The sequence below is a fragment of the Triticum urartu genome, chromosome 5A (genome assembly GCF_056163025.1).
Source record: "Triticum urartu cultivar PI428250 chromosome 5A, HENAU_Tu73, whole genome shotgun sequence".
Lineage (NCBI taxonomy): Eukaryota > Viridiplantae > Streptophyta > Magnoliopsida > Poales > Poaceae > Triticum > Triticum urartu.
In genome coordinates, this window is record NC_141877.1 from 605,385,071 (window position 1) to 605,407,750 (window position 22,680).

The 22,680-nt window shown below is 43.5% G+C and overlaps 2 protein-coding genes across 3 annotated transcripts; one reads left to right on the forward strand and one right to left on the reverse strand.

Annotated features, from left to right (window-relative positions):
* The first annotated feature begins 4,384 nt into the window (after positions 1-4,384).
* On the forward strand, positions 4,385-12,114 carry LOC125511012 (cactus-binding carboxy-terminal, cactin). The gene is made up of 13 exons (XM_048676297.2): positions 4,385-4,751; positions 4,837-4,928; positions 6,191-6,287; positions 7,219-7,290; positions 7,379-7,441; positions 7,531-7,671; positions 8,702-8,797; positions 9,167-9,445; positions 9,737-9,878; positions 9,966-10,117; positions 10,716-10,889; positions 11,302-11,568; positions 11,653-12,114. Exons 1-13 carry the CDS (start codon positions 4,437-4,439, stop codon positions 11,770-11,772), a joined length of 2,010 nt encoding a protein of 669 aa, XP_048532254.2. The 5' UTR covers positions 4,385-4,436; the 3' UTR covers positions 11,773-12,114.
* A 1,215-nt stretch (positions 12,115-13,329) lies between these two features.
* LOC125510932 (protein argonaute MEL1) lies at positions 13,330-22,132 on the reverse strand. 2 transcript variants are annotated; one of them, XM_048676222.2, is made up of 22 exons: positions 21,341-22,132; positions 18,964-19,169; positions 18,721-18,870; positions 18,486-18,619; positions 18,279-18,388; positions 18,065-18,171; positions 17,558-17,696; positions 17,365-17,481; positions 17,082-17,189; positions 16,926-16,997; positions 16,496-16,615; positions 16,234-16,402; positions 16,025-16,146; positions 15,779-15,919; positions 15,492-15,634; positions 15,347-15,409; positions 15,205-15,268; positions 14,962-15,097; positions 14,780-14,853; positions 14,597-14,691; positions 14,483-14,514; positions 13,330-13,763 (listed from the first exon to the last, which is right to left on the reverse strand). In XM_048676222.2, exons 1-22 carry the CDS (start codon positions 22,028-22,030, stop codon positions 13,576-13,578), a joined length of 3,180 nt encoding a protein of 1,059 aa, XP_048532179.2. In that variant the 5' UTR covers positions 22,031-22,132; the 3' UTR covers positions 13,330-13,575. The 2 variants fall into 2 exon arrangements, with proteins under 2 accessions (XP_048532179.2, XP_087378140.1); XM_087522014.1 differs by lacking the exon at positions 21,341-22,132 and adding an exon at positions 19,465-19,763.
* Between the last annotated feature and the right edge of the window lie 548 nt (positions 22,133-22,680).

Sequence of the window (22,680 nt, forward strand, 5' to 3'; positions counted from 1 at the left end):
AAAAATGTATCAGGGCTGTTCACCTTCAATCATCCTGTAATTTTTCATATTGGAATAGTATTAAGTTGTGAATTAATGTCACTGTATTTGATCCATGAGTGCTTATTTAATAGCAAGTGATACATATACCTTATTTTTACACGTAATTCCAACCTTGACAGACTGATTGTATGATACCACAAAAGAAAATCCATTTCATCTATTACACGCAAGACATGCCTCTCAAGTATTTAATATTAGCAAAGCAAGCTGCTAGATTAAGTTCACATGAGCCATAACTTAAGGTTCTTCTGAAGAATCGAAATCTGTGAGTCGTAAAAAATCAACATGGCTTCGTCGGAGATAAAGCTCCACATTGTCCATGTAGTTAAAAACAATGGCCTAAAGGGATTGTACCTGAACACATTTCAACCAAGCAGTGAAATCAATCATTCATTCAATTTAGAGGTGTTTGCAGGATGGGATTAACACAAGTCAACAAAGCAAAAAACGTATCTCATATTGCATTGTGAAAACAAATATAATGTGCTAACTTCAACTTGTATAGAAGTTAATGTAAGTGTGTGAGAGAGGTGACAGGACACACCATGAACTCATTCCTTTTACCAAGCAGTGCATACTTTTCGTAAATGAAAAATGCCGGAGATTAAAATGAACATAGCTAAGCTCGTAACCAGGTGGCTGTACATTGTTTCTCAATAGTTCGAGCTATACTTTCAATGATTGACGACGCAACACACGCGAAGATCAGACAAAAAAATCTGCAAGAGTTCTTCTAGAGTTACAACACGTGGCAGATCTGAATAAATATAAATATATATCAAACATACAGCCATATACGGTAATATGCATAAAAACAACAAAAATGAATTTGTAGAAGCTAGCCTTCACCATGCCCGTGCCAGGCTGCGTATCTGCTTCATATATTTATTTATTTTTGAAAAGGAAGAAAGAACCCCAACCTCTGCATCAAAACGATGCATGTGGACATTTATTAAAAGTATAGCAAATCAAGGTTCATCGTATCTGGTTCACGCATAAATCCCTTTTTTGTTATGTTATCATAACAAACTTGCTTCCTCGGTTTGCAATCTATAGAGATACTAAGCTCCCACGATTTGAAGCGCTCTAGTGCATCGGGGTTTGTGGGGTCGTTGTGGGACCCGCATGTAAGGTTGTCTGTTGCTTAGTTTTATTTCCCCTCCTCTCTTTATTTTCATACATGTTTTAATTATGACCGCTTAATAAAATTTGCGAACATTAAAAATAAAATAATAATTTATATTTTTAGCTTCATTAATATTTATTACATTTATGAGAATTTTGAAGTTCACGGGTATTTTTAAAGTTTGCGAACATTTTTAAAATCTGAAACTTGTTTAATTTGCAAATGTTTTTCAATACATGAATATATTTTAAACTCATAAACATTTTCTATAATTCATGATTTTGTGAATTCACATATTTTTAAAAAATCCTTGAACATATTTTAACTAAACTAACATTTTTTTAAAAAAAATAGTCTATTTTTCTGAGCGAGCAGTGGAGCGAGTGGAACATCTTCTGTTGATCTGGCCGCCAACAACCCCAGCCACTGGTTCCGTGACTCTGCCGCTGCCACCCGCCGCCCGATTCGCTACCGTGAAGCTCCCGCCCCGAGCCCCCACCCCACCGCCGCCCGCCACCAAGCCCCCACCCCACCGCCGCCCGCCACCAAGCCCCCGCCCCATTGCCGCTCGCTACCACGTCCCCGGCCCGAGCCCACACCCCACCTCCACCCGACCAGATTTGACCGTCGCGCAGCCCCCCCTCCTCCCCAAGTTATGCCGTCGAAGAAGATCTTGAAGGCAAGACGGGGTCTTCGGCGTGCGGGCGAAGCCGTCCGGCAACTTCGGCATGGAGTTCTACAACGAGGGACACGACTTCTGGCTTGGCACGTACTCCACCGCTGACGAGGTCGAGCTTGCTTACATTGGAAGCAAGCAGTAGATGGGAAACATGCAAAGCTAGCAATTTACTCTCTTGCATCCAACCAGAGTGTAGCTATGATTAGAATTACCATTCTGTTCTTTCATTTTTCTAATATTCCGCGTCTAATAAACATTGAGCAAGAAATTAAACTCGGGGATATTGAACGAAGCTCACACAACAATTGTTCATTAATTTAGCTAGATGGATACTTCTATAAAAATATTTAAGCATGGTTGTCACTGCTATATAGCACAAATAAATGACAATTACACACAACAAGCCAACCAATTGAAATAGACCGCATACAAAATAAACATAGGGGACTTAACCCACGACCAAAGAATAGGCGCGGCAAAGCGCGCGTCATGCTCTAGTACATAACCATATGGGCAAGTATAAAACAAAGAGAGAAACAATATGGTGGATCAATAAAAAATGTGAACTGTTTACTTGCATCAACAACACGAAGACTAAAGTGTGTACATCAGGAAGAAAACAACATTTTATGTACAAAATACCAAAAACTTATACTACCTTAAAAATCCCAGCAGATGAAACTACAAAAAAATGTGAAATTTAGCGTACACTCAATTAGCTAGGCCAATTGTACAATGTTGCATAAGAGAACATGTAGGACAGTACCCCTGCAGTCAACCATTCAAAAACCCTGCATGTTAGAATTTCAACACTAAAAAATACATCAAAGTTGAGTGGATATAGAGCTAGACAAAAGAACCAGGTGCCCTGAGAACTAATAAAGGATAAAAGAAGAGAAACAATCTCAACAAAATTGCGTAAGCTTTGGCTAATAGCAAATAACATACAATCCATTGTGGATTCCAACAAACAACTCCTCCTTACCTCCATACTGTTACTATTACGTGAAAGCACTTTTTTGAACGACCTCGTCTTGTATCTCATATTATACCGAACTGTAAGTAAGACCACTTGATAAATGTGCTATTCAAATCTATGAGCAAAGAAAGAAGATAAAAAATCATTCCTATATAGTCGTACATAGTGCCTGATTACAGTAATAACATCCTTAACAACAAAGACTATGGGTGTCCAGGAAACTATCTGTTGAGTTGCATTGCATTATAGTTGGACCAGCCAGCGAGTCTTCAACTGCACAAGATAAATTGTGGTTCCTTCCTGAAGGCTTAATGCACAAGAAAACAAAGGAATGCTTGATCCCCTCCATGCGAGCTGCAAAAAAAATGCAAACATAGTGGTTGGAGAATCTCTCGTCACAATGATCCCTTTCCAACCGCCATCACACCGTCGTGCTGCCGGAGGACTCGAGCTACAACTTCACCATCGCTTGCTGGATCGAGAAGGTGAAGGCGTCATCAAGCCGTATGTGTGTTGAACTCGGAGGTGCCGTCCGTTAGACACTAGATCGAGAGTTCGCGAGACGAATCATGATTGGATCGCGAAGATGTTCGACTACATCAACCGTGTTTCTTAACGCTTCCGCTTAGCAATCTACATGGGTATGTAGATCCAATCTCTCCTCTTGTAGATGGTCATCCCCTAGATTAGATCTCGGTGAGTGTAGGAGTTTTTTTGTTTCCCATGCAACATTCCCCAACAATCTCCACAAACCTTCACACTACCCAATGCCGCCACATCCTCCTTTGCCCCCATTCGCCTCGTCGTCCTCCTTGATCTCGTTGAGGAGCTCCAACATGGTGCACGACTAGAATCCCTTGGCGTCACCTTCGCCTTCTCCTTCGTAGCGGCTCCTCCTCTTCCTCTCCCCTGTGGCATACCTTGAACCCTGACATCATACTGTGGAGGCGACTTGGGAGGCAGATAGATTATAAGGTGGCGGAGGTTGAAGTTGAGGCATAGGGTGCAGGTAGAGGGCTTTGGAGACGAGGTGCGTGAGAAATAGGCCCATGCCAACAATAACGCTAATTAGAGTAGGACACACAGGGATGACAACCACCCCATCGCTTCCTCCCGACAAGCGGTTCCACTGCTAGACCAAGGTTTTTGTTTCTATAAAAACCTAGATGACACAGGAATGAATTACCACATATTTCAATGTGCTTTGATTGTATGTAGGTTATCTTTTTTACTTACACTGGTCAAGAGGGTGAAAAAAGACACACGAGCACATGAAAGCGCTATACATTCAACATTTTAATTTTCGACGTTACTATATTGGAGGAACTCTCACAAAATCACAATGATGTCAAACGAAAAAAAACTGGCAAAGTCGGCATGTTTTTTTTTTACATTAACGCAAAGTCGGCATGTTTTTCGTACTGACTTGCTAATTTTCTTCTCCGTTTCAGAGTATTGTTTGTCGTCGATGATGTGTTGCATCACGATGCGCGCCACCGTATGATGTGCGGCCTAGATACCGCCAGCCCTAACTTGTTCAGTTAATCGGCTCGGCTCCATCGGCACGCCAAAATCTCCACGACCAGCCGCCTTTCCCCCCCGTAGCCGACATGCCTAGGAAGGAGCGCGACGCCGAGGGCAGCCGGAGCTCGTCGCGGCGGCGGCGGCGGCGGTCGCCGTCCGACTCGGACCCGGACTCCGACTCCGGCGGCTCGCCCCGCCGGGGCCGGAGCCGCCACCACCGCAGGAGCCGCCGCAAGGCTGCCCCGTCCTCCTCCTCCTCCAGCGGCGCGAGCGATTCGCAGGCGTCCGGCTCCGGCTCCGACTCCGGGGACCGCCGTAGGAGGCGGAGCGGGAGCGCCAAGCGCGGGGGCGTCACCGAGGAGCAGATCCTGGAGTACATGTCCAAGAAGGCGCAGAAGAAGGTGGGGGTTTCCGCCCGGCTGGCCTCCTGCCCCGCCCCTAGGGTTTCCGTTGCTGACTTGTTTGTTGATGGTGCTGGTTCTGCAGGCCGAGAAGGTGGCCAAGAAGATGAAGGCCAACGCGGTGTCGGGCTACTCCAACGATTCCAACCCTTTTGGCGATCCCAACCTCACAGAGAAGTATGCGCATTCGCCCCCTTCTTTCGATAATATCACACATTGCATTGGTGATGCTTGCTTTACCAGTAGAAACTTGGGTTGGCACCTGTTTGCTGCTGCTAGGATACTATTCCTTTGATGCCCTAGAACCGAGATACCTCTACTGGATCGGTGTGCCTATTGCTCTGAATCTGTTATAACCGTTTAAAGTTTGGGCTTCTGGCTTCTGCGCATTGACAGTGTGAAATTTTTGATGGCTTGTTCTTGATAAGTAAACAAGTAGTAATAAACAAGCTCGATTAACACATATGACCTCAAGACATGCATATGCTGTAGGAAATAACAAAATGTTCTTGGCTAGTGCACTCCAATCAGATTTTCCAAATTCGAGTAGCATCTACCTAAGCTGGATTAATTGTATTTATGGAAGGTGCCAAGGTGGTTTATCTTTTTAATGCTTCTGCAGAATCACTTGTACTTGGCATAGGTGTTATTTGTCAGTTGTGAAATTCATAAGTTTGCTGGATGCAGCTCATAGCTCAGGGTTAGAATAGATGCCGTGATTAATTAGGTTTCATATTCTACAAATTCATGACGAATTGTGTACTTAGTTTAGTGATGCATCAACTTGTGTGTATTATCAGCGATGCTGCCATGAACAATTCTCTTGAAGTACTAACTAAGTAGATCAAGTTTATTTCCTCAGTTTGCGATATGCATCTTCTGATGGGGTTGTGACTGTATATTGATTCAATAGGGTCCACTCTTTAAGATTGTCTATGATTGCAATTACAGCAATGTGAACTTCATTAGAACTGTATTTTATACATTTGTGTCCTCAGAAGACCCGTTTCGGAATTTACCATACAAATTGACAATTCACATGGTTAATGTTATTTGTCCAAACTTACTCATACAATTTAGGATGCACCCTGTGATTAATTTTGTTCATGTTAATTTGCCAGTAAATTTGGTTGCAGGTTATAGTCTAACTGCTGTATAAGATTTTTTGGTTTTCAGCTATTATTATGCCCGGTGTTATGTTCTGGTGTAGTTTTTTTGCACACAGTTTTTAGACCACTGAAAACATAATTTGAGTGATATTTTTATTTTTTATGTTCAGTTCTATTGGTGAGTACAACAAAATATTGACTGCATTGCAGATCATAGATTGTTCGATATCCCAAACTGTTACATGCTACTCTTAAGGTTTCTCTGGATAGTTGTTTTAGTATGACATACCTAAAGAAGGACTCTCAAAACTGAACCTTATATCGTTGCAGCTTTGTTTGGCGAAAGAAGATTGATCGCGCTGTAACTGAAGGGCAGAAGGTGGACATCTCTGTCAAAGCTGAAAAGAAAAGGCAGAGGGAAAGAATGGTACTCTTATAAACTGTAAATTTGACTAGCACTATTTCTTATAGTACGAATTTGAACTTTGAAGCCTATATAACAAAGTCTAGATTTTAGATTTGTGATTATTTTATTTCCAGATGAACAACCTTTGCCTTGTGATTGCTCACCAGATTAGCATTATGTTCTTATCATCTTCTGAAGAAATAGGAATACCCACTGTTCATTCTGACTTGGTGGTGGTGGAAGTGCCTGTTATTATATTAAACTAGATGATACCCCGCACGTTGTTGCGGGAATATTTTGCAACATATTTCAATGTGACTCGTTGTATGAAACATGAATATTTGAAGTAATAATATAAAAAGCTAACAATAAAAATACATAGTATAATTTATTGTGCTTGATTACTATATAGTTGTAAAATGTTTATTAAATGTATATAGCATAATAGAATGAAAACCCTCATGTATGTTACATGTTGAGATAAGTCTTTTTTTCATGCATGTCATGATGAAGTGGCATGCTTGCATGTTGAGAGACATATGATAGTGGGGGTGGGCCTTTTCTCATGCATGTTGTGCAATGATGTGGCATGCTTGCATGTTGAGAGAAATAGTTAGTGGGGGCTAGCTATTTAGATATAGAAGATAAAGCATTACCTGCTGAAGTATTCACCAGATCATGTTCTAAACATGAGTATAACTGCAAACACCCTCTCAAAAAAATAAAGCATATTAATTGTAAACATGTGCCTCCACACATTCGTGAACATCATATGTGTTGATCTGTTCCCTGCAAAAAGGGGCCATTGGTCTTATGCATTGTACAAGTTTTTTTGTTTGATGGCTACCACAAATATATATCCTCCCGTTTGTTTTTTTTAAGAAAGGTTAAAGTCTATGACTCTCTGTTTTTGTTCTGGTGCCTAATACCTTTTCTTGCACTTTAAATTTAGGCTGAAATAGAGAAGGTTAAGAAAAGAAGGGAGGAAAGAGCAATTGAAAAAGCACAGCATGAGGAGGAAATGGTCAGTATATATCCCTGATTTTCATAAGTCATATCTGGTTTCAAGTAATATTGCTTGTGCAACTAAATACCTACTTTGTATTTTGTAGGCATTGTTAGCCAGAGAAAGAGCACGTGCTGAGTTTCAAGATTGGGAGAAGAAAGAGGAAGAGGTTCGTACTTCACATCCTGAAAATAGGATATAACTTTTGTTGAACTAACATGTGTCCATTATTAAACAGTTTTGTATGTTGGAATGCAGTTTCATTTTGATCAAAGCAAATTTAGGTCTGAGATCAGGTTACGGGAGGGACGTACAAAGCCTATTGATGTTCTCCTGAAGAATCTTAACTTTGCGGACGAATTTGATGTTGAGTTAAATGAGCCCTACTTGGTGTTCAAGGTATATACCTATTCTTCATCCTTGTTTGATACCATTCATGAAAGGGTTGCTGTATGCTTGCACTTAAAAGAAACCTCAAAATAAGTTTCATTATTCGTTCTACATTTTAAGTGCTGCACTCAAGCACATCATATTTTCAGACCTATTCAGCCTTGACAATAGAATAATGTATACTTACGGTGATGGTTCAGTCCTCTGGGCTGCCAAATTCTCACTACTCCGTGTATTTACCAGTGAATTGATTTTCTTATAATGATTAACATTTAAGTTATATCACTCCATCCATTCTGTGTGCCGTTAGTTTGCAGTATGTTTTTTTTTCTGAAATTTATTCGGCAACGGGGGAGTAAGTCCTTGTTCCACTGAAACTACACCAACACTTTTTGTTGTTTTTCTGCTCATTAGGGCTTAGGCTTTTGTAAGTTTTTGTTATGTTTTGGACAAATGAGATTGTTATTTTTTCTTTATGAGCGTTCATGTTTCCACGTTGTATGCTCCCTAGGAGAATATGCAGTACTAAACTTAATTAAGTAATCTTCTTCTCTTGAATTTCTCCATCATAGAAGTATTGGTTTATTCCCATCTATGGGATTCATAGGTATCTTATCAAGCTCTAAAACTAAAATCCATTCATACATATCTTGTTTCTCTTTATTTTCACTCACAAAATTGTCTGCCAGCCATGAGTATTATATTAAATTGAAGGCCAGACATGTTGGCATGCAAGTGCAGTACAATCAATTCCAAACTTGACAGATTTGAGATCTCATTGGTCACCAAGTATTGAACAAATTGTTGCACAAGTTCAAGCTTGCGTCTGCATTAGGCCATTGCACTGGCAAGTAACAATCCATCAGCAATTAGTGTGCAAAACGAGAGAAAATGGATCTCCCTGTTTATAGTTCTTTCAATGTATTAAAACATAGCTGTGCCATGTGGCCCCACTACCTTCATAGAACAAGCCCACATTTTAAGGGGATCCATCTTTCTTCGACAATTACTGAAGCATATGTAATTTGCTAAATTGCAGGGATTAACAGTGAAGGAGATGGAAGAGTTACATGATGACATTAAGATGCATCTCGATCTGGACAGGGAAAGCCAAGTAAATGTCAAGTACTGGGAGGTACATGTCTAATGTCTTTGCACACCTTCCTGAATATTGTTCGTCCCATAGCAATCCTGAGTCATCTATTCCAATGATACACACCGTATTACTGCTGAATGAGCTAAATAGTAGTTGGCAGCCTCAGCTGACAGTATTTGGTATTTTGTTCTGTCATTTTCTATTTTCGTATGGTATGTCAGGACATGTTCTTTAGCTTTGGTATATACAATCTAACCCTTAATTTCTCACTGAAACGAAACCAAACTTGAGAGTGAGTTTGTAATATGGCAAGAAATCTCGCTAATATTAAGTTTATTTCGTTTCATGGCTGTATGTTTATCGATAATGTTTATATGTGTTGACACAATTTAATTTGGAACTCATCAGGCACTCATGGTAGTGTGTGATTGGGAGCTAGGCGAGGCTCGGAAAAGAGATGCCGTGGACCGGGCTAGGGTCCGTGGTGAGGAACCACCCCGTGAGGTTGAAGAGAGAGGCTTGCATGCAAGTATTGAGGGGGATGTAAAAAATCTCTTGGAGGGTAAGACTTCCACAGAGCTAGAAGAGATGCAAAATCAAATTGAGTCCCAGATGCGCTCTGGAACTGCAAAAGTTGTTGAATACTGGGAGGCCATTTTGAAACGCCTTCATATATACAAAGCAAAGGTATGTCATGTTTGTAGTTCGCAGTTTTTGTGATAATAGCTCTTAATTTGACCAAAGCAAATGTGGTTTCTGGTTATACCATTATAGATTCTTTGTTTTATTTGTACAACACAAGCATAATGGTGCACAACTACCTTAATCTGACCTTGTTTCTGTAACATTATCTTCGAAGCCACATGATTTGCAGTCTGGTTCGTCATGTGGAGCTGCGTTCTCTAACTATCTGAACATACAGTTGATCAACGTTACCTCTCATATAAAAGAGTGGCTTATTTCTTATTTGTATCACAGGCTTGCCTGAGGGAAATCCATGCTTCTCTCTTACGTAAGCATCTGCATCGTCTAGAGAATGCTGGCGCTCCTGAACAGGCTGTAGAAGCTGATGAAGAATTAGACACTAAAGAGGAGGATGTGATGCACGACGAGGAAGAAGGTTTAAATTTACTTATGATCAGTTAACACCCCCTTTCTTTTAGATAACTATGGTTGTCTGTCTTTCTGATACCTTCTCCATGTGCAGATGATAAACGATATTCACCAGAACCTATAGAACATATAGCTGAAGCAACAGAGAGCCATTTGGATGAGGAAGATGGCTCCTTCTCGCCTGAGCTAATGCATGGCAATGAAGATGAAGATGCAATTGATCCTGATGAGGACAAGGCAGAACTGGTACAGAGTCACTCTCAGTAACATTGTGCTTTTTACAGTAATAGAATGCTGGCCCGTATAGTAATGGTTATGTATGCAGTCAAAACTATCTTGTTATTAATTAGATTATTATATACTACTCGATAGCAATTGAGTACACCTTGTTGTGCCACTAGCAAGTTAAATCAACAGCCTATGATAGAAATAATTGTAAAGTTGCGATAGGGCAACATTCCACCAAGATCTTAGGATAATCTTTCGAGCAGTTCTAGGCCTTCATGCATGTTTACCCTGAAAAAAGCTTAGTTTCATTTATGGGTAACTTCTGATGGTAATGCTAATGCATCCTAGGACCACAGACTTCTTTTAGCAACCAGCTGGAGCTCTGCCTCTTCATTAAGTAGAAATTTTTGAGCGGTTAATAAGAGAAACCAGCTAAAACCTAGTTCTAAGGTTATTTTGGAACACTTAAAACGATTTTCTTTCCCTGGGGAGGGGGGCTTTTTTCTCTCTCAATTTGTTGCATGAGTAGGTACATTTCATGTGTTCATTACAAATTTGAAATGAGGTTGGCTGGCCAGTCTCACACATGTGCTCTGTCCTTTGAAATATTCTCCAGGATCGGCAACGTGAAGCTGTAGTTACCGAGCATCAAAGGAAAGTTAAGGAGGTCATGACAGCTAAGGCAAAAAAACCAGATGAGTTGGAGCTGAAGGCAATGAAAGCGATGGGAGCAATGGAGGAAGGGGACGCTGTGTTTGGTTCAGGTGCTGAAGTGAACCTGGATTCACAGGTTAGACTCATTTACCTTCTGGACACAAAGAATACTACAGTCTTCTTTATTATCTGAGGAATGTAGGAGTGCTACCATATCATTATTCTTCCTAAACATATATCACTATATGCATACCCGTAATTTCCAGCATTATGCTGATATGCTGGATTCACTTGTAGTCAGGAACCAAGGATTGCAAATTTCATTGAATTTGAAGTTGTGTATATATTAATATTACTTTTTTGAGTTGGATATTTATATTATTCTGAAGCTATATTTGATATCATCTACTTAGCAATTTGGATGATAATATGCTTTTACATGCTAGAAAATTCTAGCAAGTTTGACGCATCAAGCTATTGCTAGTGAACCTCCATTCTCTCTCAAGCTCTCAGCTGGATTCTCACATACTTGCTTAATGTGCTCACAGGTTTACTGGTGGCATGACAAGTACCGACCAAGGAAACCAAAGTACTTCAATCGTGTGCATACTGGATATGAGTGGAACAAATACAATCAAACTCATTATGATCACGACAACCCGCCTCCTAAAATCGTCCAGGGCTACAAGTTCAACATATTTTACCCTGATCTTGTGGATAAATCAAAAGCACCAATATATACTATAGAGAAAGATGGAAGCGCTGGGGAGACATGCCATATAAGGTTTCATGCTGGCCCTCCATACGAGGATATTGTAAGCCTTTTGCCTCACCTTTTCAGTTTTGCTGTCGCAGTTTCCATGGAAGATCCACTTACCTACTCTGGTTTTCCTTGGCAGTCTTTCCGCATCGTGAACAAGGAGTGGGAGTACTCACACAAGAAGGGCTTCAAGTGCACATTTGAGCGTGGGATTCTTCATCTGTATTTCAACTTCAAGCGATACCGCTACAGGCGATAGATACCCACACAGCAGAAAGAACTGGACCATTGATTGGGCTATTAGAAGTTGGTTCTCTGTTTCTCGCTTATAGTGTGTTCTTACAGGCTAGCTCCCGCATCACAGAAGTCATCCGAGTCAGCATGCTCGAATTAGTTCCTGTACCAAAATATGAACGTACCAAACAATTGGATAGTTTGTATCAAGTTTTTGTGGCACTTGCTACCTTGATTTCAATGGAGATAACGGTGTAGCACAAATTCAAAGCATCTGTATATGTATGCTATGCATTCTTATGCCCTTCATGCGGGATGGATATTTTTGAAATCAACAAAAGAGACAGATATATTATGTGTAGTTTGAGCTAATTATTGTTAGAAGAAACATAGGCTCGCACAAATTTCAGGCTGTTAGCCAGGTATACATCTTCAAAGTGGATGAGAAAAATAAAGTGGTAAACCACTTCATTTTTGTAGCTTATATCTGTGTTGTGAAGCTTGTCATCTTTGTATCTTATCTGTGTTGTGAACCTTTTTGATTTTTGACAGAGATTTCATTCACCCTTGATGCAAAAGTAGAGCCTGAAGCTTCCAGAAAGGAACAAGTTTAGAACGGCACACAGTAAAGTGTGCTGTGAATCTTGTGACACAGCGGTTAGGCTTTTGCGATCGGTTGTATGCCTACTAACTACTCCCTCCATTCAAAAAGTATAAGATTTTCTAACTATTTTCAGAATCGGATGTATACAGACATGATTTCAGTCTATGGAGCCCATATTGAAATTTCCAAAACAATTTATATTTGTGAACAGAGGGAGTGTGTAATTCATTGTTGGGAGTAAAATCTTGCCTTTTGAAGTTCATTCATAGGAAAAAGAAAGGTGCAGTCTGATGCTTTTGAGAAGTTTTACTCCTTCGAAGCAACATGGAACTTGTGCTATCAGAACTTGTCTATGACGACACAACATGGAACTCTGTCTACAAGACTTCTGTGCAATAAGACCAAAGATGTATTATGCAAACGCCAATTCCTGGCTGACCAATTTGGATGTGAAACTTCAAGCTGAGCAACTCAAACAGCCTCAATAGGAACAAGTTTAGAAGGACACACAGCCAGTGTCTTGTAACCACAAACTCCATGAAATTCATACTAACTATGATAGGTTGGCACTTGTGAAAAGTTGGCACAGTGGTAACTAAAAATCCTGCCTTCTTTCATTGGGCAAAAGAAGATGCAGACTGGCACTTGTAAAAAGTTGTCCTTGGAAGCAAACTCTCTTTGAGAAATCTAGTGTTAAAAATTCCAAATGGAACAAGACTATGCAGATGACTCTGGAAACTCTTCTGCAGTAGTGAAATCAAAGATCAATTGTTCAAAGGCCAATTCGGCTGTGGAAACCAGCTCAGCTTGGTTTTGGATTCTGGACAAGCCCGAGTGCAAGCCAAGAGAAACTCAAACAAGTTGCTCCTCTGACTTGCACCTGTTACAAACCCAAAATCCAGAACCAAAATAGTTCACCAGATCCCAGCCACAAAGCTAAGAAGAATCAAGAAGAATCAAACTTAAAGAACCCAAAGATAAGAATAGCACAGAACAATATGGCAACTAGCAAAACCACTTGTTAACTTAAACCACTTGCATAGGATAGGTCTCAAGTAGAGTTGAAGGTAACAAATACAGTCATAGATATCCTCCTGGCTACTACGAACTGAACAAGATAACTACGAGCAACAGGATCCACGGCAAAACAGGGTCATCGCCATCTCAGGCTTCTCTCACACACAACTCAGGGTAGGGTAGGGTAGGGCAGGGCTCCACAGGAGCTCAGCAGTAGAACATGACGTCCTTGACGTTGTCCTTGATCTTTGGGAGCTGGCGCACCTCCACAGGGCCCTCACGCGCAATCGCCGCCTGACCGCTGCTTCCGGGGGTCGATCCGCCGTCCGAGCTGTCCCCTTCCACGTAGTAGCGCGCACGGAATGCGGCAAGATGGGCGTAGTAGGCCGGTGGGACTGCATAGCAAGTTCAGCCAAGTTAGCTTCTTCTGGAAGTAAATGCCACAGGTTGTATAAATAGAACAACAGCTAGGTTACCAAGTCTTAAAACAGCAAGGGGGAAAGATGCTGTGTTGTTCATTTCAATGTAAACATAGATGACACAGAACGAAGGAATGGAAACTACTCAGTGTGTTCATCAATAAACTAGCAGAGGGTTGATTTCAATGTAAACATATATAGATGACACAGAACAAAGGAATGAAACTACTCAGTGTGTTCATCAATAAACTAGCAGAGGAATGCAAACTACTCAGTGTATTCATCAATAAACTAGCAAAGGAATGAAACTACTCGGTGTATTCATCTATAAACTCAGGTTCATTTTGTCAGGAGTACATGCTTATTTAGAGTTTTAGAACAAAGGCCCTCAAGCACAGATCCATTAAGGAGTTAAAGAAACCAGTGTGGTTGGATTGCTAACTTGCATCAGAGAAGGCACAGTGGCACACACAGGCGGGTACAAGGTAATACTAATGCCAAATACAGTACAAGTCTACAGCTGCTAGGACTATCAGGATAAGCAAAACATAATAATTTAATAGCAGAGGCATAAGGCAGATGATGCCCCTAGTCTACTAGTATTAATGCCCACAGAAGAATGCTCTACTTGGAGAGAAAAAGTACAGATGAAAGTTGAAGCAAATCAAGGCAGAAAACTGAAAAAGGGAACTCACCAACAGAGACCGCACGAGTGCAACGAGCATAGCTGCATATGGATCATAATTAAACCATCATCAGAGTCATAACACAACAGAGAGATTAAGAGAGAGCGGAAGAGAGAGGATTACGTGTAGCAGAGATTGTTGGTCAGTGACTGAAGCGCATCGGCTGTGAAGTGATTCTCATCATAAAGAACATGGTAGTGTGTTGGCCTGCTAGTTCCCTGAGGAGCATTTTGCAAACACACTCAGTATGCAAGCACTGAAGATAAGCTGCATAGGAACAAATGGACATGTGGACAAAGTGTCTACCTGAATGCCAGCATGGCTGCACAAGTAGAAATCAAACTCCGTAGGGTGGCAAATCATGAGGTCAACCACAGTTCCTGCAGGACAACAGAAACAGAAATGCACCCAATCACAGTCAGCAATGTTTCAACAAGTAGCAGATAGGTGTAAATCAGTGACATTGAAATACCAGTGTATTTGCTAACCTGGAAGTATGTTCCCACTCTTGTCGGTCATATCACGCCTCCCATGAACCTCAGGGAATAGCCTGGTATGATGCCTTTTCTGGACAACCACAAAGGTGACTGGGGGCATATACCCCTCCTCTAACGAGGCGCAGGCCTTGCAACAGCAAAATTAAGAACCATCAGAATGAGAAAAGCCAAGGATAACATCAGAAGAGGTAGACAAAACAGATATTTGCACGTAATCATATGCTGCAGGCTTACCTTCCTGATTGCGTCCATTTCATGAAGCAGAACATGGCTGAATTGGCCTTCACTTACGCCATCCCTGTACATGAGAATGATCGGTCAGGCAGTTCCATTGAATGGACAGGATGAAAAGAGTATCATGAATTTGTGCACGCACCTGTAGAAGAGTATCCTCTCAGGCCTAAGGCCTGTCTTCCTGCGGAAGGCAATCAGCAACTCCCTGTAGAGAAAATTATGTCAGGTTCGCAGTTGATCCACAGGGCAATTGCTAGCAATCGTCTCTGACTAATCACAAAACTCACCTGATCATGCCACCATTGACATTACCCCTCTGCGGATCTTTGGTGACACTGAAGAGGTCTTCGATTATCTCCTGCCTGTGTGGTTGGGCAGAGACAAGACCTCTGTACTTGGTGATCTCTGGCCAGTCCATTGATGCCACCACCTACATCAATCCAATATAAGAAACGGGTAAGCCTATTTGTACTCAACAGGTATGTGCATCAAGATGATAATTCCATTTGAAAGATAAAATCAGATAGAAACAAATAACGAGTTGACAAACTGTTAGCTACGGGGAAGAACTAACCGCAGCAATTGATGATGCAGAGTCCTCTCCAGGTGGGGGGTGTGTAACATCAGCACCAAAGATGATTGTTGGGACTTCGGACACAAACGGTATGCCATTTCGCACAAAAGCTCTCTCCAGAACTGTGTTGCGTCCTCCAACCTAGTCAAGACACAGAATTATCACATTCAACAGAAACCGAAGTAGACAATGAATCAACATTCCATGGAAACTGAATGTAAAACATAGACCAGGTGGTTATGTTACCTTCACATTGATTTTGAGTGCAACATTCTCCAAATATTGCTTGTTCGGTCTGGCAGCATGCCTTGGCAGGCAACACTGAGACACGATCCCAAGGTCAGTCTCACAAACCTTCTTGATTTTCCCTGCAAAATTAAATGTGGCACACACATAAATCTACAGAAATCCAAGAGAAGGTGGAAGGGGATTAACCAGAGGAGCCATATGCATACCATAAGAACCACTGACTTCAGGTAGGATTACAATTAACAGTTGTAGCTGTTTTTCGCTTCCCTGTTTTCCAAGCATTTCGGTGGTCCTCCTGTATACATCCCTCAAGGCATTCTCGATGTGGTTGGGGCTAGCTGATCGGTTGTCTACAAGTGGCCTTGGATTGACAGACTACAGGGTTGGAAAACACAAGTCAGTCAGCTATAACATACACACATAAATAATAAATGCCTGAGAAACAGGAAAGAAATGCAAGCCTTTTACCATTCCAGTCATATTGCACATCTGAATCAGATCACAACAGAACCTGTATACCTCCTCAGGACGCATGCGTGAAAAACTCACACAGGCCCAGTTGTCTATGATTCCTCCATTGATCATTTTCTGCAGTAAAAAAACTCAAATGAGACCTATCATTTGTACCATCATCGATATACTACATACAAAATGACGAGCAAAGTCACAGACAAGCTCAACTGTTTCTCAATTTAAGTAACTAGTGTGAAAACTACATGATCAATAAAATGCAATCAAGCAAAATAATTTGAGTTGCTACATACAGTACAAAATAATGACCTGTCCAAGACATTAACAACAAACAAAGAAGAAACACAACAGGTTCTCCATGTATTTAGTTCCAAGAAAAAGTAATGCATAGTAAAACTGGGAGTGAAGACAATGAACAGGGAAATACCTTGTTAATCATGTTCCACTGTCCAACACTTGGCGCACAAGTTTTCTCCTTTCCAGAATCATGATATCTCAACTGAAACACATAGAAAGGATGTGATTACTACAAATCCTTCTAGTGAAGCAGCTCAGAGAAAGGAGGGAAATACAGCATTCTTACCATGGGGGGAGGCAGCACACGGGCTGGAACAGAGACAAGGTCACTGCAGACATTGATCCCGAACTCCTGAGCAAACTTGTCCTCAGCATACTTGTTGTGCAGAACCATCTACAGTGTGAAAAAGAGTGTCATGAGAAAGACTACACATTACAGGCAAACATGACAAATATGCCTTGAAAAGGACATTCCTAACTACATGAGTTCGAACAGATTGGAATGAACTACCACATGCGAGAAGACATGGGCAGGTATTTCCAGAATGCAGTTGACAACAGGTACATACCTCACGAATGCTTTGCTCCCTCTGCTGGGGACGTTGACAGGTAGCTCTAAGTATGTTGGTGACCTGCTTGTCATTCAGTTTCTTAGAGTACCTTTGCCCTTCAACAATCTTGCACGCCTACAATCAATTTGTAGAGAACCATGAGCAAACAATGCATAATTCAAATATGACGAAGCAGGCATGGACACAATACCTCCATAGGCAGATACACAGGCCGAGCATCACTTCCAGACTGCAAGCAGGGCCAAGAAGTATACTGCAGATTGTATTTGTATCTTTGCATGAAGTACTGAACAACTGACATTCTTGTTCCTCTCTCATCAACAGGAAATCTAACAACAAACAAAACAACATGAGTAGAGTGCTATTAGAAAGGGAATAACAATCATGGATAGATGCTAAAAAGTTAACTGTGGTCTAGACATTCCTAAGGAAAACTGTGAACAGGAAACAATTAGACACAAACAGATCTTTGCTATGCTGCAGAAATCAAATGCATATGCCACAGGAAGAATGTTGTAAACAAAATTAATCCCCTAACCAGTTCCTGACACACCAACATCAATGAAGATGCAATAAGCCAAAAGTCTATACAACTACACATCTTTTTAATATTCCAGCAACCCTGATTAGTTGGACCAGAACATAGAGAGAAAATACATAATGGAAAATATTATAGCATTTGAGGGAAGTTATTTACATGAGCTGGCTCATGGGAACAGGAGTAATCCCTGTTATCTTGTATCTTCGGATTTGGTCTTCCTGGTGGTTTGTTTCGACACGCACCCCACGGAGTGCTTTCTTTATCTGCATACAGTGCATACAATGAGATTAGTCAACTATTTCAAGACAATAACATGGTGCAATCTACAGAACATGAATTCTAAAACTAGCTTAGCATAGACGAATAGTACCTTAACACGGTCCCTGTCTGTCAGAGGCCGCGAGGCATCACGTAAGTTGAGGAACTCTAGCACAAACTGGACCACTGTCACAGGCTTGAAGAAGGATGTCGCAGATATGTCTGAAAAATGAAGTGCAGATCATCAGATAAACAAGGCTAGGACACACTGCAATCGGAAAACAGTAACAGTAACAGACAGGGGAGGGGAGAGGAGTACCTATATTAAGTGACAGCCCCATCTGGGTTGGACGTAAGCTCTGGTAGTAACCTCTCCAGCACTCTAATCCTTCACCAATGTCTCCTCTGTGACCAAAGGTGGTGGAGAAGAAGGATCTGGACACTGTGACATAGCTGCAATGAAAAAAGTGCAATAGTGTTAGGGCTCTAGAGAACTAGCTAGTATGATCAAGAAAAACTGATGGCAATAAACTGCTGGAAAGTGGATGTCATACTTCCAGGATGGTGACTCCCTGAGGACAACATCAAGAACTTGGATGGTTTCTTGAGGCATATCCCTCTGTCTTCCTTTGAGGAACTGCTGGAGGTGGTACAGGTCTGTCCTCCCAGCAATCCGAATGGTGATCTTGTACTCCCTTTCAGCCCTGCAAATGAAGAGGGAAAAGGTCAGTAGCTAAAAAACAAATACAATGGGTAATCAAGTTGGACAAGATTGAAGGTAAAGAATCCAATCATACTTTTCTTTGTCTTTCTTTTCGGGATCAACCAGTGTAACAGAAAACTCCTCAGACTCAAAAGGGAGTGAGCCTGCAGTGTAAAGACTCTTTCTTCCATCGTAGGCAGGCAATTTGCCCCCAAGGGATGTCTTGCCGTGCAACTTGATTAGCTCACTGAGTACCTCCCTGTTCACAGCCCTTGATTTTGACTCCGGGTTAATGGAGACCTACAGCAACACATTTCAACATCAGTATGTATGCACAAACAAGAGAGACTCTGTTCTACATTCAGTACACAGAATAGAGACGATTAGCCCTCTGATTAGTGTCCAATGAATTTAAAAAAAATCAAATGAAATATTTTAATTCTCAGTACTTATGCTATACTTCATTCAATCTGTGAGGGAAAAGAAAAACTAGCGGATCTTAAGAAACCAGTAAACCAAAATTAGGCAATAAACGAAATTAGCTGCTAGTGGCATCGCAGGACTGGAAATGTAGCAGGCAAACGGCAAGACATACCATGTGCCGGCCTCCATTTCGACTTACAGAGACCAGAAAAAAATCCAGTTGAAACGGAAGAAGCCCTGTAGTATAGAGTCAATCAAGTGGGGGAAGAAGTCTGGATCCCAAATCGAACTCCCAATACTCAAGGGGGCACAGCACAGTAGAGTAATTTTCTGGCACGGCCATGCTAGGGTTCCTGACGGGCCGCGGGCGAGCAGGCCGGAGGCGGAGAAGGGGCGGCGGCGCTCCGTCCGGGTGAGGAGGGGTTGAGTGGGAGGCTGCGACGGCATGGTGGGGGTGGGTGCGAGGGCACGAATCTTGGTGCAATCATGCGGTACAGAATACAATAAGCGGACCTGTGTACCGTGTGTATAGTATAGAAAAAAGGACCTGACCTGCGTACTGCGTCTAGTAAAAAAAAGGACCTGCGTACTGTATATATGTACTTTTTTTTGCATCGAACTGTATATATGTACTTAAAAAAGGGAAAGGAACTACGGACTGTATACCAGATACTGTAGGGATACTTGTTACGAGGAGTAGCAAAATAATTTGTCGCCAATTTACCATATATAAATGTACTAGACGAATATAAAGTAGTTTTTTTGCATTTGGAAGATAAAATAGTTTGGCAACAAAGGAGGTACGCATATACATGTATGAGCAGAGAATGAGATTTTAAAGCAAAATAGAGCTCACTGTAAAAAGCTGAAAAACAATAATATTAAACCTCACGTCAAAAACAGTACTAATATTTAAATCCCCGTACGTGTCGACCATTCAGCGAAAAAAAAAACAGATCTACCACTGTTGTTCCACCCACATACATACACAAAGAGGAAACGTCCAAGGCTGGACCGAGAGGGGGAAAAGAATCTCCCCCAAAAAAGAAAGTTGACGGACTAGATGCAAACACAGAGAGCCACACGGAATTGCGCTCGAGGTGCGCGACACAGGAGATCCGAGCACGGCCTCGGCGTTGCATGCTTTGAACCAAAGACAAAACCAAAAGCTGCCGCGGGACCTCATGCATGCAGGCAGGGCAGAGCCAGAGGAATCACAAACAAAGGTGGCAAGGGCAACAACACCAACAGGCCTCCTGCTTTGCCCAAAATGTATGGAAGACACGTACACGGACGGACGGATGCGTCTGCCATGTCCCAACGGACGGATGGTACGTTCGTTGCTTTGCCCTTCTGTCCCCGAACGAGGACAAGGACCAGACGGAAACCACAAGACCAAGACCATCCCCGAAAACACTTTCACAAAAGAAGAACGCCGGGAAAAGACACAGGAGATGAATCAAAGAAAGAAAAAGGTACGTGGCTTTGCATGGGACGGGATCTCACGGCGACCCCCTGCCGTCTATAGCCAAAACGGATCCCAAGAATCTGCAGCCTTGACCGCAAAGTTGCCGAAATAATGTCTACATCTACTGCTGCTAGTTTCCAAGATAACAACGACAGCGACGAAACAAGAAGCGATAGCTACTGTCTGCAGGATGGCTTTTGCATTCCAAGAACTCACTGTTCATGCATGAGAACAGGAGAAAACCATCCATGCATGTAGCGGGAGAAAACGCAAAGATTTTATAACGGCAAAAGAGAGAAGCACCGAGGCGTCACTACGTGTAGCGACAGCGCTCGACCAAGCATCCATGGATGGATGGATGGGGTCGGAGACGCACGTCGCATGGAGAAAAACGAAAGCAGAGCGGGAGAAAACTGCACCATCACAATCGTATACTGGTAGATCTACGAGCAAGCTAGCGCGGACAACGTAAAAACGACGTACGATACGACAACATGCATGGAACGCCAGATCTGAACAAGAACTAGCTAGTACGTGAACGGAGATGGTACGTAAGGGAGCGGGATGGGGTTCAGCTCACATCGTAGTGGAAGAGGTTGTTGTCGGCGACGTTGACGAGGAAGTGGTTGGCGCGGATCATCACCTTCTTGCCCACGGTGCCGGCGCCGGGCCGCGCCGGGTGGGCGAGCCCCTTCTTGGACACCGGCGCCAGGTCCACGTCGGGCGCCTTCTCCTCCTCGGGCTGCGTCGCCGCGATCGCCGCCGCGGCCGCCGCGGCGGGCGGCGCCAGCGCGGTCTCCGTGACGAAGAGCTTCTGCTCGAGCTCCTTGGCGACGGACGCGGGGGTCGGCGGAGCGGGAGCGGGGGCGGAGACGCGGGCCGGCTGGAACGGGGCCGCGGCCGGCGAGGGCGTCGGAGCAGGAGCGCGGATGGTAGCCGGCGTGGGCGAGGGCGCGCGGATGGTGACCGGGGGCGAAGGCGCGCGGACGGTGACGTAGGGTGCCGGGGCGGGGTTGCGGACGACGACGCCGTGCTGGTAGGCGCCCTGGTGCGGCCCCGTGGCGTTGGGGTTGTGGTAGATAGCGACGGCCGGCGCGTACTGCGCCGGCGTGGCGGGACGCGGCGCCGACGGAGCGCCCGGAGGCGGCCATACGAAGCCCGTGGGGCCGCGGCCGCCCCCGCGCCCTCCTCCAGCCGGCGCACCGCCCCGGCCTCCGCCGTACTGCTGGTCGCCGCGGCCTCCCCGGCCTCCGCCTCCGCGGTAGGCCATGGCGGGAGAGAGGGAGAGCGGTGGTGGTGGTGGGAGGGCTAGGCTAGGGTGGCGGCGGCGGTGGATTGGAGAGGAAGAAAGGAGCGAGTGGATGAGGACGGCGGTGAGTTGGTGGGAGGATCGGCGCGGACGAGGCGGCTTTTATAGGCGGAGCGGGGTGGTGAGCGAGTGGGCGAAACCCTAGCCCAGCGGGGTGGTGAGCGCATGGCGTGGTCCGTACGTGGGAGAGGGAGGGGGATGTGGCCCGAATTACGCGATTCCGTCAGGACCGGCGTGTAAAATGCCGTCGTACAGAGGAGAAATATCTGGGTTCGCTTCGGGTGCGCGGATCAGAACGCGCGCGCGGGGGAGCGTCCTCGGGAATGCGCTGCGGCGCGAGGGGCTTTTCTGCAAACTGTGCGGCTGTCCGCACCTGGTTTGCTTTGGTAAAGTAACCATGGTAGAGCGGTTTGGGTCAGGTGGGATGGTAACCACGGTTGGGTTTGGGTTTGGGTTTGGGTCAGCTGCAAACGGTGCTGTACACGGGGGGTTCTCGAATTTCGATTCAAATTGTGGCCGCTGCTGCGGTTCCGATCGACGGAGAATGATTGAGCTGCCAACGGGTGAGAAATCTTTGATTTTTGGTACGTACATGCACTTTGTCGATCTTT